This window comes from Harpia harpyja, chromosome 7 (genome assembly GCF_026419915.1).
Source record: "Harpia harpyja isolate bHarHar1 chromosome 7, bHarHar1 primary haplotype, whole genome shotgun sequence".
NCBI classification, from domain to species: Eukaryota; Metazoa; Chordata; class Aves; order Accipitriformes; family Accipitridae; genus Harpia; species Harpia harpyja.
In genome coordinates this window covers 13094648-13108340 of record NC_068946.1, presented here as the reverse complement: position 1 = coordinate 13108340, position 13693 = coordinate 13094648, and the positions used below count along the sequence as shown (strand labels likewise).

Here is a 13693-nt window from a genome sequence, read left to right as displayed (position 1 = left end):
GAGGAGCCCAGGGGCAGCTGGATCCACTCTTAGTCCCAGACCTGGTCAACGGTTTTATGTCTTAAAGGGATGAGGTGTAGGGATTATGGAAAAGGGAAAGAGAAAGAGAGCAAGACAGAGAGAGAAAAAGGAAAAGAGAAAGATGTCACCATTACTGGGTCCAGCGTTGGTCCAGTCAGCCAAGGGGTCCAGTTCTGGTGGGCGTGTATGCATGGGGTGGGCACTCGAACTCGTTAGGCTACTGTCGTGTACCAGGACAGCTACTTAGGTGTCATGCACGGTTTGTGCTTTCAGAACTTTTGGGAAATGGATCGGTGGGCTTGGGGGTCGTTTGGGGAGTAACTTCTCCTTCCCTGCAGACGTGACCATTGTTTGATCTTTGGCCATGCATGGTGAGCTGCCCTGCTCAGCATATCAGAACTCGGAGCAGTCCACACTCCAGCACACCTCCCTCCCATTGCTGATGTCTTGTGCTGATCTGTGCTGCTCCGCTTCTTTTCACCTGTGGTTCCTTGCTGTGCAGCATTCATTGTTATGTTGAGTTTGTTGTTATGCAGAACTTGCCCCACCACAATGTTTGAGACATTAACTCAGTCTCTCACAGAGGGCAGCCGGGTGTGAGAGAGGGAAAGTGTATGACATTTTCCCTGGGGGAAATCAGGGGCTGCACAGTACCAAGAGCTGCTGGTGCTTTGTCTTCAAATGCACTTAACCGTCAGTCTGGGCCTCTGCCTTCAAAGTGAAGTGGGGAAGAGAGGGGCCCCTGAACTGGCTTCTCCCCTCCCTCCTCTTCTGAGCTCGGGATCCTCCCTGCCCTGTGTCAGCTGGGCCAGGAGCAGTGTCTGCTGGCCCTGGTGGGGAGGGAGCAGCCCTGGTGGGGAGGATCTGAGCAGGGCCAGGCTGTGTGGATATTCCCTTTTTTTCTCCTGCAGCTGTACCAGCAGCAGCAGGCCTGGTACAGGGGATAGGAAAAGGCATGCCCTGCTCTGGGCATCCCCATCAGCACATCGTTTCTCCATGCTGCCCTTGGCCTTTCTTGTTTCTCACAGTAGCACCTTCTCTTTTGCAAACAGGCTGCTTCCTACGTGGTTCCCAGCCCACCCGTCCCGGCTCTGGTGTCACTGCCGCCAGGTTTACCTCCCCATGAGCTACTGTTATGCCAGGCGTCTGTCAGCAGAAGAGGATGAGCTCATACGGAGCTTGCGGCAGGTAAGGAGCTGACCCTGGTGGGGCTTCCCAACAAGGATACGTGGCTCCCTGACCACCTGCTGTGCCAGCCATGTCCTTTTGGACCAGCCCCTGGCTTGCAAAGTGACAGCTCTCGTACCTGCACAGTCGCTCTGTCCAGGCAGCAGAGCCAACTTCCAGCAGTAAGCTGCCTCTGGGTGCTTGCTCCCACCTTGCCAAGCTGATGCCCTTCATTGTTTTGTGCCAGGAGCTGTACGTGCAAGACTACACCAGCATAGACTGGCCAGCCCAGAGGAACAATGTGGCTGCCTGTGATGTGTACACCCCGCACAGCTGGCTGCTGGGGGTTGCCTATGGTGAGTGCGGTGTTGGCTGGGGTGGGAGGGCCCTTGCCATGTGAGCTGGTGGTGGTGGAACTGAAGCTGCCTTGTACCATGGGGGCTCTGTAGGGTCTACTGCCAGCTACTGGTGTATGCCCTGGAGCTGGGATGGAGACATGGACTGTGTGATCCTTGGGCTTCTCCCTTCCTGAGAGCAGCAGGGCCTTGTGCCCAGGACCTCAGGCAACTCTGGGGCAGAGCAGTTCCCATGCTTTCCTTGACTGGTCATCACATGAGCAGTGGTGCAGCCTGCCACAGCAAGTGAATCTGGCTGCGTAGGGTGGGTTTTTCATTGCATGTCCCTCTCTCCTCCTGTAGCCATCATGAATGTTTACGAAGCCCATCACAGCACTCACCTGCGGCAGCGAGCCATCACAGAGTTGTACGACCACATCAAAGCTGATGACAGATTCAGCAAGTGCATCAGCATTGGGCCGGTGGGACACTTACTGTCAATCCTTTAAAAATCTTGCCCTTTGCTCTTTAGGGACCAGCTTGTGGCCCCCCAGCCCTTTGCGACTGTGATGTGTAACCATAATCACGGGATCTTGCTCAGGCACAACTCCAGCTGCTCCTAATGCTCAAGAGCTTAATGCTAACAGGGCACAGAAGATGCAGAGGGCATGGGGACAGCCATGGCCCTGGTGAGGGACACCTGTCCTTGTGGTCCAGGGAAATCATCTGAGAGGAAGCTCTGGAGTAATCTCATGGCACCTGCCCCACTAACTCAGCTATGCTGAGTGATGCCACAGATGGAGCTGTCAGGATCAAGCCTGGGACCACCTCCAGATGGCTTTGTGCTGGGTGGGAGGGATATATGTCTCTGGGGCTGGTAAAAGCTGTAGCCAGAGCTGTGACAGTGCTGCTCGCTGCAGATTTCCAAGACGATCAACATGCTGGTTCGCTGGTTCGTGGATGGGAAGAACTCCCCAGCTTTTCAGGAGCATGTTTCCAGGATCCCCGATTATCTCTGGTAAGGGTTGAGCATGGCCCACCTGGCACAGTGTAGGGCTCTGATCCCTGTGGAGTGAGCACACTGTGGCTCCTGACCCGCTTCCTGGCACTCTCGCTGTGCCTGTGCTGCAGCATTCTGCTCTCTCCTCCCACAGGCTGGGCCTCGATGGCATGAAGATGCAGGTGAAGTGCTGTAGGAGTTCAGCTGTGACTGAGAGGGACCCTGACGTGCTAGGGCAGCCCATGGAATAATGGGATAGCTTGTTCACCCTGGGCCTGAGCTCCTGGCATCTCACCTTTGTTCCCTGGTGGCCTTGTCTGTCTCACTGCCACTTCCCCTGGCTGTGCCAGGAGTGAGTAGTGTCCGTCCTGCTAGTTTGCCTCTCTGTGGCTATGAGCTGAGGGGGCAGCTCTAGGCCTCCATCCCCTTCATCCCCACGGGTCCTGGGAGAAGGGAAGGAGAAAGACAGGCCCCTGATACTGCACGTGGACCAAGCTGTGCTTCTCTCATAGCCGTTGTATCCCTCTCCTCCTTATCGCTAGCCACCTCTCCTGTCTTGGCTGTGCACAGAGCAGGCTGAAGCAGCTGTCTCATTTCCTATGCCCTTGCTGTCCCTGAGCTGCTGCATCTGTCCCCTCTATGCCAGCACATCAGCCATGATGCTGGGTGACATAAAACAGATGCAGGGTGGAGGGAACTAGTGGGGGTAATGTAGGAGGGATATGCTGTCCGATAGACCCCACAGCTGGGTCAGGCTGCTGCCAGCACTTGCCCCTCACTAACTACTTTTTCTCTTCCAGGGCACAAATGGATCCCAGCTCTGGGATACTGCCTTTGCCATCCAAGCCTTCTTGGAGGTAATGCACCCCTCAGTGCTGCATGCTGCCTTGGGAAAATGGTCTCTCCTGGCATATCCCCGAGTACCAACAGCACCTACTGTGCATCCCCTCAGACCTCTGCTGTGCCACTTCTGGCATTGCATCATATGACCGAGCCAGGCAAACACATGTCTTCTCAGAGCACACCTCAGCCATGGTAGGCAGGGTGCCCAGCACAGCTGGTACAGCCCATCTTTGCCAGCTGCTTTTGAAGCAGGAGGCCCCGGCACCGGCTGAGTGGGTCAGGTTAAACTTCCCAATGGCTGCAGTCCTGTGGTAAAACCCTGGCCCTTCCTCCTTGCTCTGCTTGGCCCTAGAGCATTGCCATTTGGCAGGAACAGTGTGTAGGTCTCCTGCTTTCCTGCACTGGGGCAGAGACAGCTACGGTGGGTATGCCTTATGGAGGGTGGTGTCATTGCCCTGGTAAGCCCCTAACCTGGTCATGCAAATATCTCTCTCTTATGCCAGCAACAGCTGTTGGTTCAGTTCTCACTGTAGAGGTTTGTAATGGAAACAGTAAACGAAGTATGAATGCAAACCTACAGAAAGGGCTGTATGAAGCACCAGGCATTAATGGCACCTAGGTCAGCAAGGTCCCAGCACATCCTTTTCTTGAGGGGCACGTTTGGTGGCCACAACTCCTTGCTGACTGGTGCCTGTGCACCTCTGTTTCTAGGCAGAAGCCCAGAAGATGCCTGAATTCACATCCTGCCTCCAAAATGCCTACGAGTTCCTCCAGTTCACCCAGGTGAGCGGAGCCAGTTGGTGTCTCACACACTGGCTATGCAGATCTGGCTGCTTCTCAGAGCTCTGTTGGATGCATCTGTTGCCTTCTGAAGAGCTCTTCTGAAGGGCTGGACTAGCAAAGTCCTAGAGACAGCCTCATGTTTTCTGCTCCCTGTTGCTGGCACATATCTTTGCAGCTTGGAGATGACCTTGGCCAGGCCCAGGGATGTTTGGATTAGCTGCCTGGGCTAAGAGAGGCTGGAAAACTAAGAGCTTAGGCTTCTTTGCCCTTCAACCTGTCTGGTGCCCATGTATTTGAGGCACCCTTCTGGGAAACCCAGATTCCTTGGCTAGTGACTGCATGAGCTCAGCTCCTGCTGGCCAGGCCAGTGGCTCAAAGTGGGAGTCACTGTTGCCAGCAGCTTGGTGCAGATGCAGTCATAGGTCTTGCTCATGGTGCTGCCAATAGGAGCATTGAAAGCAGATGGCTCCCTGGCAGGAAAGCACCCAAAAAGGGGACTTTAGCAACACTTGCTGAAACCAGGCCAAAATGTGATTTCTCTTCAGCACTCCCTGCTCCAGAGCTGACCTCCTTCCCTGTCTGCCTCCCTCAGTAAAAGACGGGTGGTGCCCAGTCCCCTACAGTTCTGCATCTGCAATGGTTTCAGCCCATGGTCTTGCAGCCAGGCACCTCCAGCCTGCCCTCACTTGTTTCTTGTCTTCTGCAGATCCCAGAGAACCCACCCGACTACCAGAAATATTATCGCCATATGAACAAGGTATGATGGCTGGAACTGGTCTCTAAAGGACGCATGAATGGGGCAGGGATTTGGGCAGAGGTATAAGAATGAGGGGCAGCACCTTCCCCCTTACAAGAACAGAACAGGTCAGGGGAGGGTGCTGAGCCCTCCTGACCCCTTTCCAGGGTGGATTCCCCTTCAGCACTCGAGACTGTGGCTGGATTGTGGCAGACTGCACAGCAGAAGGGCTGAAGTCAGTTATGCTGCTGCAGGAGAAGTGCCCCTTCATAGCCAAGCTTGTCCCCCCTGAGCGCCTCTTTGATGCTGTGAATGTGGTAAGTGCTGCAAAAATTAGGGCCCAGGGAAATGCGGGCAGCTAAACCAAGCTAAAATAAGAGAAGTCAGGGCCTGATGAGTTATTATGTCTGATATTACTAAGTTACTACAAGGCCCATGGCCTATTATGGCAACACCATATTTACTGTGATACAGAGCTACATATGTGACATAATGTAATGTGATGGTCCAGATTGGGCCTGCCTGTCATTGTGGTTTGGGACCTGGGTTATCTGCCAACCCCATGGACTTGTGGGTCTGACTTTGTCCTCACACCTGGCTTGGGGCCGGACTGGGGTGGTACTGCCTGTGAGCCAGTCCCAACCCCTGTCTCTGCTTGTCTGGGCAGTTGCTGAGCATGAGAAACTCTGATGGAGGCTTTGCCACATATGAAACTAAGCGAGGAGGCCACTTACTGGAGCTGCTGAACCCCTCAGAAGTGTTTGGTAAGGGGAGTGTGTGGGGCTGGTCATCCTGTCCGCTGTCAAGGGACACAGTGGACTGGCCTCGCCGTGCCCAGTGGGTGCCTGGCTTTGTCCCAGGTCACTCTGTGGGATAAGTGTGCCCTGGGTCCAAGGTAGAGTTTGGTAGCGTGTGGCTCGGAGGCTCCCCAGCAGAGCAGCTGTTGCACTGATACCCTTCACCTGCTGGCAGGCGACATCATGATCGACTACACCTACGTGGAGTGCACATCGGCTGTCATGCAGGCACTGAGACACTTCCACAACAAGTTCCCTGAGCACAGAGCCCCAGAGATCAGGTGAGGCACTGATAAGAGAGTCAGGAAGGGGAGAAGACAGGCTGCAATGTCCCTCGCTGCCTGCCGTGGCCTCTGTTGGCACAGTCCCTGCTGAGCCTTGTCAGGGGTCTTGCCTGGATCTCTGCATTGGCATGGAGCAGCCTCTGTGGTGGCCCTTGGTGTGTGCACAGCTGGGATGCTGGTGACTTCTCCAAACCAGAGCCCCCCGCAAGGGGCTGGGGCCCAGCCTCTCTCAAGGAGCGGGGCATAGGCTGTTTGGGATCAGGCTGGGGGAAGTTGGTGGACATCTGCCTGCCTCTTGACTTAGCAGTTGCCTTGATCTTGCAGCCAGTTGTAGGCTGGGTCCCCTGCTTGCATGCTGGCACGAGGTAGAAAAGCACTCAAGTGGTGCATGATTTGACTCTGAGATCCTGATCAGCGTGGCTGCCTGTGCATGCTCTTGCCTCTTGAGCCCTCTAATAATGGGACCCATCAAAGCCTCAGAGGGACTGATGGATGCCCCTAACAAAGTAGCCATTGAGTTTGAGCTGCTTCTGAAGCAGCTGTCTTTTTCCTGACCAGGGAGACTCTGCAGAAGGGCCTGGACTTCTGTCGCAAGAAGCAGCGAGCTGATGGGTCATGGGAAGGGTAAGCAGTGTTCCCTGTGCCTGGTTTTCCCCTGGCTGCCGCAGTGTGAGAGGGACCACGATGGCAAGCATTCCTGGCGGGCAGGATCTGTGGGAAGGGCAAGCAGGGGCTGATCCTCCTGTAGGTCCTGTGCTTTGCTCTCCTTTCCCTCCAGCCCAGGCAGAGCAGGCACCTTGTACATTACACAAGACCTAGAGGACCCCTGGGGGCTAGGGTGGCTCCAGCTCCTCTGGTCCCAGAGTGTCTGCTGATGCCTGAGTGAGCTGGGAGCAGATGCTGGTGGGACTGGGCATGGTTGTGCCATAGGGGAAGGCAGGCTGCAGCTCTATGCCTGGGTCTGCTTTTGCTGTGAACACACCCGTGTTGCAGCCTGCATCCACCTGGGGCCTTGCACCCTTGACAGCACCGCTCTCCCCTTCCTCCTAGGAGCTGGGGGGTTTGTTTCACCTACGGCACCTGGTTTGGTCTGGAGGCGTTTGCCAGTATGCAGCACACATACTGTGATGGGTGAGAAGGGGCTGTCTGGTTCCCTTGTCCCTACCTATCTCTTGGGCCGGGGCAAGACTCTGTGGTGGGGCTGGGTGGATGCCCTGGCTGCACATGGGCTCTCCAGCCCCAGGTACAGCTTCTCCCAAATCCTGTGCCTGTGATACAACCAGCACACTTGCTGCCTGAGCCTCAAACTCTTGGGGCAGCCCTGGCCATGGGCAGGGCAGAGCACAGCTCCTGTTTGCAGGTGGGAAACACAGGCATGCAAACGCTCCCTGTCCCCAGCCCTGTCTGATTCTCTGCCTCATCCTTGCAGGGCTGCATGCCGAGAGGTGGCCCAGGCCTGCCAGTTCCTCCTCTCCAAGCAGATGGCAGATGGTGGGTGGGGAGAGGACTTCGAGTCATGCGAGCAGCGCACGTATGTGCAGAGCGCCATGTCGCAGATCCACAACACATGTTGGGCCCTGCTGGGGCTCATGGCTGTCAGGTAGGAGCAGCCCTCACCTCTTCATGCACCACCTGGCCCTGAATGTTCTATGAGATGGGAAATGCAGGCTGGGTTGTGTGGCAGGGCCCTGGTCCTGGCTGGCATGGGCCATGCACCCATCCATGTTTGTTTGTGATCTCGTTGGTCACAAGCCTTCTGCAATGAGGGACTGGCCTGCGCGGTGCTCCACAGGCCAGCAAGGCTCATAATGCCGGGTGAGGGGGAGCCAGTGCAAAGCAAAGGTCTGGATCACAACCGCAGGCCTCCAGCCTGGGAAAATGTTGCCATATTCATAATGCCTGGTGTCCTAGGGTTGCGAGGGGCCTTCCCAAAGCACTCAGCATGCCTGGGACAAGCTTGGGGCAGTCTGGAGGTGGTGGAGTTCCCTAAGCAGATGGGGATTTGCAGACGGTTTGGATGAGTGCTCCCATCTCCGTGCTTTGCAGGTACCCCGACACTGATGTGCTGGAGAGAGGCATCAAAGTGTTGATTGACAAGCAGCTGCCCAACGGGGACTGGCCTCAGGTACATCTTTCTTTCCTCTGGTCTTTCCAAGGCGTTCCCTAGTGTTGCAGATGTCCTGGGCATTGTGCAGCCATTGCAATGGTGTGCTTTCCCTTACCTGGAAGGAAAGCCACATGTGGCTTTTGGTGGGGGACCTCAGGAAGGCAATGAGCTCTGCACCACACTGTGGTCCCGTCACCCATACCATCTTGCTCTCTGTCTCTCTCTCTCAGGAGAATATTGCTGGGGTATTCAACAAGTCGTGTGCCATCAGTTACACTGCGTACCGCAATGTCTTCCCCATCTGGACGCTAGGGCGTTTCTGCCGGCTGCATCCCAACAGCCCTCTTGCTGGGCAACTGCAATCTGCATCCTCAGCTGGGATGGGGAAGACCATGCAGGAGGCCTTGTCTGCCTGAAGCCTGGGCCATTGCAGATGCTGTGGCCTCTGACTTGTCCTAGATATCGGCTGCTGCATGGGGCCATGGGGGTGTTTGCTGCATAGGATATCTCAGTGCTGATCTTAACACATGGACTGCTGCATCTGCCAAGGAGGAGTGCTGTTGTGGTGCTGCAGAGTCTCTGCGTTCTGTTGAACCTCTTCTAAAACTCCACTTTTAAAGGTTTTTCCCAGGTATATCCTCCCTCACGGGATGGGGAGTGAAGTGCCTTTTCAGACCTGTTTTGTGATCTGAGAAGAGAAAGCTGCCAAGCTGTGTTTATTACACATCTAGACAGACTCTCATCAAGGGTGGAGCAAGGCTGCCTTTATCTTCCCCTTGTGCTGTCCAGGTTGGCTGTCTGCAGCAAGAGTGTGGGATTTGGGGCCTCCCCTGTGCCCAGCAGATGGGGTGCACTGCACAATCCCTGCTGAACTGGCCTCCGTGCTGCACCCTGCCAGGCCCCACCACTGGCTGCCAGCTGCCCTGTGTGAGGGCAGCCGATCTGAGAAGACCAGCTTTGCTTTGTGTCCACTAGAAACAGAGAATTTCTGTGTTTTTCACACTGAGAACAGATGTGCTACTGTTGTGGGGCCATGACACTCCATGGGGAAACAGGAAAGATGGCTGTTCCTTGCCGTGGGGATGTGTTGAAGTCCTGAATGCATCAGCTCGGTGCTAACCTGAACTCCCAAGTCAAGCTCACCAGCAGGATGGATTTGATCAGCTGCATACAGGCCACCTGGAAAAAAAACAACCAGCCACACACACAAAAGAGAGAACTTCTGAGCATGGACTGGAAGTCAGGGGTTCAGGACTTACTAGGAGGCCAGAAGACAGCACACAAAGCAGCAGCAGAAAAAAGAAGTAAAGCCAAAGGCATTTCATCCCCACCAAATTCATCCTGTGACAAGCCCTCCAGCTCCTGTGTTAGATTCCAAGTGCCGTGCCCACAAGAACCTGAGGAATGAAGTACCTTCAGCACCACTGAGGTTCCACTCTCCAGGCTATCCAATGGGGGCTCAAGTTGCTCTCCAGGCCATTCATTTCTGCTCTTTTAGTGAAAAGCCTCCAGAACATGCAATGAGAAAGGATCAGCAGTTACCCCACAAACCAGGACAGGAGTGCGCATGTGCAGACCCATTGTAAAATGAAGAGTGAGAGTCAGAAGAGAGACTCCACTGAGAGGCCACTAACAGTTGAAAGCTCTAGGGCAGCAAAAGGCAGGACTTCCACCACCGTGTACACGTGTTTGGTTTGAGGCAGGACACAGAGGGTACACAGGCCCTTCGCAGCATCTATCATCAAGCAAGGGACTTCGATATCAACAGCGCTTGCCAGGAGCAGCATCCCCTCTTTTGTACCCAGCAGTGCTTTGCTTCCTAACTAAGCAGAAAAGAAAGTTGGAAACAATGTCTGAGATCAGGCCAGCTCTAAAAAAGAGTCCAATGGGAATGCCTCATGATGGAAAATGCTCTGAGGAATAACCATGAGAAAACACTTGCTCCAAAACCTTGTCCAAATGTCTATGTTACCCTTGTTTCTGACAGGGGACAAGGAGTGACAAGAAAGGGAGTGATGCATCTCAAACCACACACTACCAGCAAGAGAAAGGCTTCAAGTGAAACTTAAGACCCCAGGAGCCACAGAAGGAACGTATGGACTTGGGAGGAAACAGAGCCTCTCTGTTTACCCAAGGAGAGCGGGGAAGAGCACGCACAGGGACGAGGAAGTGCCCCAGCTCATTCACAGGGAAGGGAAAACAGGTGTCCACTGCACAGGAGTGTAAAATAATATTTAAAAACCCACAGATGCAGAGAAAGACAAAGAGGAAGAAATACTGAAGTGCATCAAGCCCTCATAGATAAGAGGCATAATCAGGAGCAGAGTAAGCCACAGAAGAGGGCACAGCAGCTGAAGTCTCACAGGCCTGGACAAATACATGGAAAGTATTTTCTAAGTCCCAGAAAAAATACATGATGGTGATGGTACCAGGAAATGTACAGTAGAGGAAAAAGCAAAACAAGCAATGTGATGATAACAAAGATTTACTAAAAAGCAGGAATCTTCCACCAGCATTTTCCCTCCCCATTCCAGCACCTGTCCTGAGATATCCTGGCAGACACCACACGGCTGGAGCTGTGGCTGTGTGAGGTTGTCTCTGGACACTGGACAAGGCTTTTACCTGGTTGTGTATAAAAGCTTTCAGGCATCAGACGGTGTCTTGTCTGCATTGCGTACCTTCAAAAGACAGTAGAAGAAGTTGTTTATGCAGGAAACCACTGAATTCTGATACTTCACATTGTTATCAGTTGACCCCTTACTCACAGGAATCCCTCAGCTCAATGCCAAACACACACAGCCCCATCTCCATCTCAGAAGAGATCTTTAGAGGCCCCGAACAAAGCACTGCCTCATGCCCACATGAGCAACCTGCCCTGGTGCTCTTTCTTTTTCCCTCCCTCCCTTGCCATACCACAATGAACTGGTATTTCTGACCCTCCTCACATAACCAGACCATATACGGACACAGTAATAATCCCGCATATGAAAAGTGTCTGCGGTCACCAGGGAATGGTCTTCCCCAGTTGCACCACAGTGTCATGGTGTCATCACTGATGTAGTGGTGCACACCATACATCAGTCAGCAGAAAGCATAGGACGTGTATGTCTTTACAGACCATTTTTTCTCCTTCACATACTCCCTTTAAACAGTCTCTTCAACTCTTCCCAATATGTATGTAGCTTTTGAAGTTTACAGCTTTGTAACAGATCTGAAGAAGTGCTTGTCTCCAGAGGCTTTTCTGCTGTTCATCTACATTCATTGTTCATGTAATAAGGCAGTAAGCAACTGTACCTAATGTCTCCTAACATGGGCATGACCTGGGTTACCCCCACAGCCAAGGCCTAAGACTCACCACAGGGTGAAAGTGTGGGTGGACAGGGGATGGGGCAGGTGCAGAGGCTAAACAAGGAGCAAAGGCAGAAGGGGTCTCCGGCAGAGGCTGAGGGATGACTTTTCCCTGCTGTTGCAGCCACCTTTCTCCACAAGCAGTCCGGGTCCTAGAAAGGCTGGAGCTGCATCCAACATGGCAGGACATATTCAAGCTCGTCACTGAGACCAAGGGCTGGCAGCAAGAAAGAGCAGCAGAGCCAGCTCCCCTGGTAACCATCTCCAAAAAAGGAGGGTGCTTCCCCCGCCTGCAGGGTTCATTCCTTCACTGAGGGCAGCCCTGGGGGAAAGGGGATTTCTCTGACACCCCTCCTGAGACAGAAACCGGTTTTGGAGACTGGCATTGGACTGGAGCTCCCCGACGGCCGAGGGGCCTTGCTGGGCACCCTGAATTGGCTTTTCTTGTGGGACCTGGCTGAAGAGAGATGGATCCCTCCAATGGCTGGCGCTCCCCTTTCCAGAGTCTGTCCTCCCTTTGCAGAGTCCTGGCACTGACGCCTTGCCTGGAGTGGGGGTGTGGTGGCTTGGCCTTGGCTGGGTGCCAGGTGCTCACCAAAGCTGCTCTATCGCTCCCCCTCCTCAGCTGGACAGGGGGGAGAAAATATAACAAAAGGCTCGTGGGTCAAGATAAGGACAGTTTAATAAAGTGAAAGCAAAGGTCATGCGCGAAAGCAAAGAAAAAACAAATGATGTTATTCTCTACTTCCCATCAGCAGGTGATGTCTAGCCACTTCCTGGGAAGCAGGGCTTCAGTACGCGTAGTGGTTGCTCTGGAAGACAAAAATGCCCCCCTTCCGTCTCCCTCTACTTAGCTTTTATATCTGAGCTGATGTCATATGGTATGGAATATCTGTTTGGTTAGTTTAGGTCAGCTGTCCTGGTTATGTCCCCTCCCAAGATCTTACCCAGCCCCAGCCTGCTGTTGAGGGGGTCAGAAATGTTGGAGAGACACCCTTGATGCTGTGCCAGCACTGCTCAGCAGTAGCCAAAACACTGGTATGTTATCAACGCCTTTCTAGCTACCAATGCAGAGCACAGCACTATGAGGGCTGCTATGGGGAGAATTAACTCCATCTCAGCCAGACCCAATACAAGGGGATACCTGTTTGGGGCACCCAAGGTCTTGGCCCCACCTGACTCAGCCCCAGGCTGATCCACTGCACCTGGGACCTTCCCACAGGCTTGGGTAGAAGGGGCAGTACAGAAGATGAGCAACACAGTACATCAGCACCCATGAACCTGCTTGCAGAAGCCCCTCACTGCTCCTGGCCCATCCGCCATAACCACACAGCATCACACTGTGTCCAGGAAAGCAGGGCTGGGGAGCAGGGGAGGGCACCAGCCCCAGCAGGCCGAACCCGGACCCTCTCCACAGGCTGATTCTCTGCAGGCCAGGGGCTGGGGCCCCCTCTTGTACCTGGGGGCTCCTATGCCTCGGCAGGGGCTGCCGGCCACAGCCCCGAGCCCCGGGCCCCGGCAGCCAGTGGCCAGGCCCGGTGCCGGCACTGAGGAAGAGAGCACTGGGCTTGGCCCCTGCTGCCTGTTCCTGCTGTGCAGCCTCAGGGCGAGGGCCTGGGCCGGGGTGGGTTAGGAGCTGCTGTGCCCTGAGGGCCCGGCTGGGGCCCCCCATCATCAATGCCGATGTTCTTGGCTGAAAAGGGGAAAATGGTGAGTAACGTTGCCCTGCGTGTTGACTAGAGGCTTGTGGCCTGATCCTGTCAGGCGCCAGCCCAGGAAGATCTGAGAGGGGCCCCACAGCTGGCAGCCCCCAACCTCAGTGTCACCCACATGTGGTCCTGCCAACCACGAGGGTGCCATGAGGGAAAGAAAAGGTACACTCCCCTTTAGGCATCTTGTAATGAGCTTTATTTAATTAACTCCTTGGTGCTGGCTGGGGCCAGGTATCGCGGAGTGACTCCTCTAGCACCTGCCTCAGTTGGGGGTCCTGTCACACTTCCGAGAGAGACGGAATGACACGGGCAGTGCTATGGGGACCTGATCCCAGCCCTGGCCACCCCGCTCCAGGGACCCTTTCGCCAGGGATCTTCCCACAGAAAAAGACATCCCAAGCAGCAGTATCTTGGTAAAAGCCCTCCGAACCCTTCCTTACCCACCCCCTGCCTTACCTCAGCAAAGAAAGCTGTAGCTGTCACCCGCAGGTTAACTAAACAGGAATCCAGCCATGGCAAGAAGGCGTCCACCAGATAGGGGGAGACGAGCCCAGCATGGA

General features: G+C 54.5%; 1 protein-coding gene and 1 long non-coding RNA gene across 4 annotated transcripts in view; one reads left to right on the top strand and one right to left on the bottom strand.

The window, feature by feature from the left end:
* Window positions 1-10725, top strand: part of LSS (lanosterol synthase) — a 27218-nt gene extending 16493 nt beyond the window's left edge. For both annotated transcript variants that reach the window (XM_052793697.1, XM_052793699.1), the window contains 16 exons: window positions 1074-1209; window positions 1436-1544; window positions 1887-2005; window positions 2444-2541; window positions 2678-2705; window positions 3324-3380; window positions 4078-4149; window positions 4856-4906; window positions 5053-5202; window positions 5553-5649; window positions 5858-5963; window positions 6525-6590; window positions 7017-7097; window positions 7396-7566; window positions 8013-8091; window positions 8304-10725. In XM_052793697.1, the coding sequence (XP_052649657.1) occupies window positions 1074-1209; window positions 1436-1544; window positions 1887-2005; window positions 2444-2541; window positions 2678-2705; window positions 3324-3380; window positions 4078-4149; window positions 4856-4906; window positions 5053-5202; window positions 5553-5649; window positions 5858-5963; window positions 6525-6590; window positions 7017-7097; window positions 7396-7566; window positions 8013-8091; window positions 8304-8489 (1606 nt within the window). In that variant the 3' untranslated portion in view covers window positions 8490-10725. The remainder of the gene's footprint in view (window positions 1-1073; window positions 1210-1435; window positions 1545-1886; window positions 2006-2443; window positions 2542-2677; window positions 2706-3323; window positions 3381-4077; window positions 4150-4855; window positions 4907-5052; window positions 5203-5552; window positions 5650-5857; window positions 5964-6524; window positions 6591-7016; window positions 7098-7395; window positions 7567-8012; window positions 8092-8303) is intronic.
* On the bottom strand, window positions 10543-13693 carry LOC128144623 (uncharacterized). Of its 2 annotated transcripts, XR_008236142.1 has the most exons (3): window positions 13590-13693; window positions 11429-11638; window positions 10543-10751 (listed from the first exon to the last, which is right to left on the bottom strand). It is a non-coding gene; the product is annotated as an uncharacterized LOC128144623 (long non-coding RNA). The 2 variants fall into 2 exon arrangements; XR_008236141.1 differs by lacking the exon at window positions 13590-13693 and having other exon boundaries at window positions 11429-11925.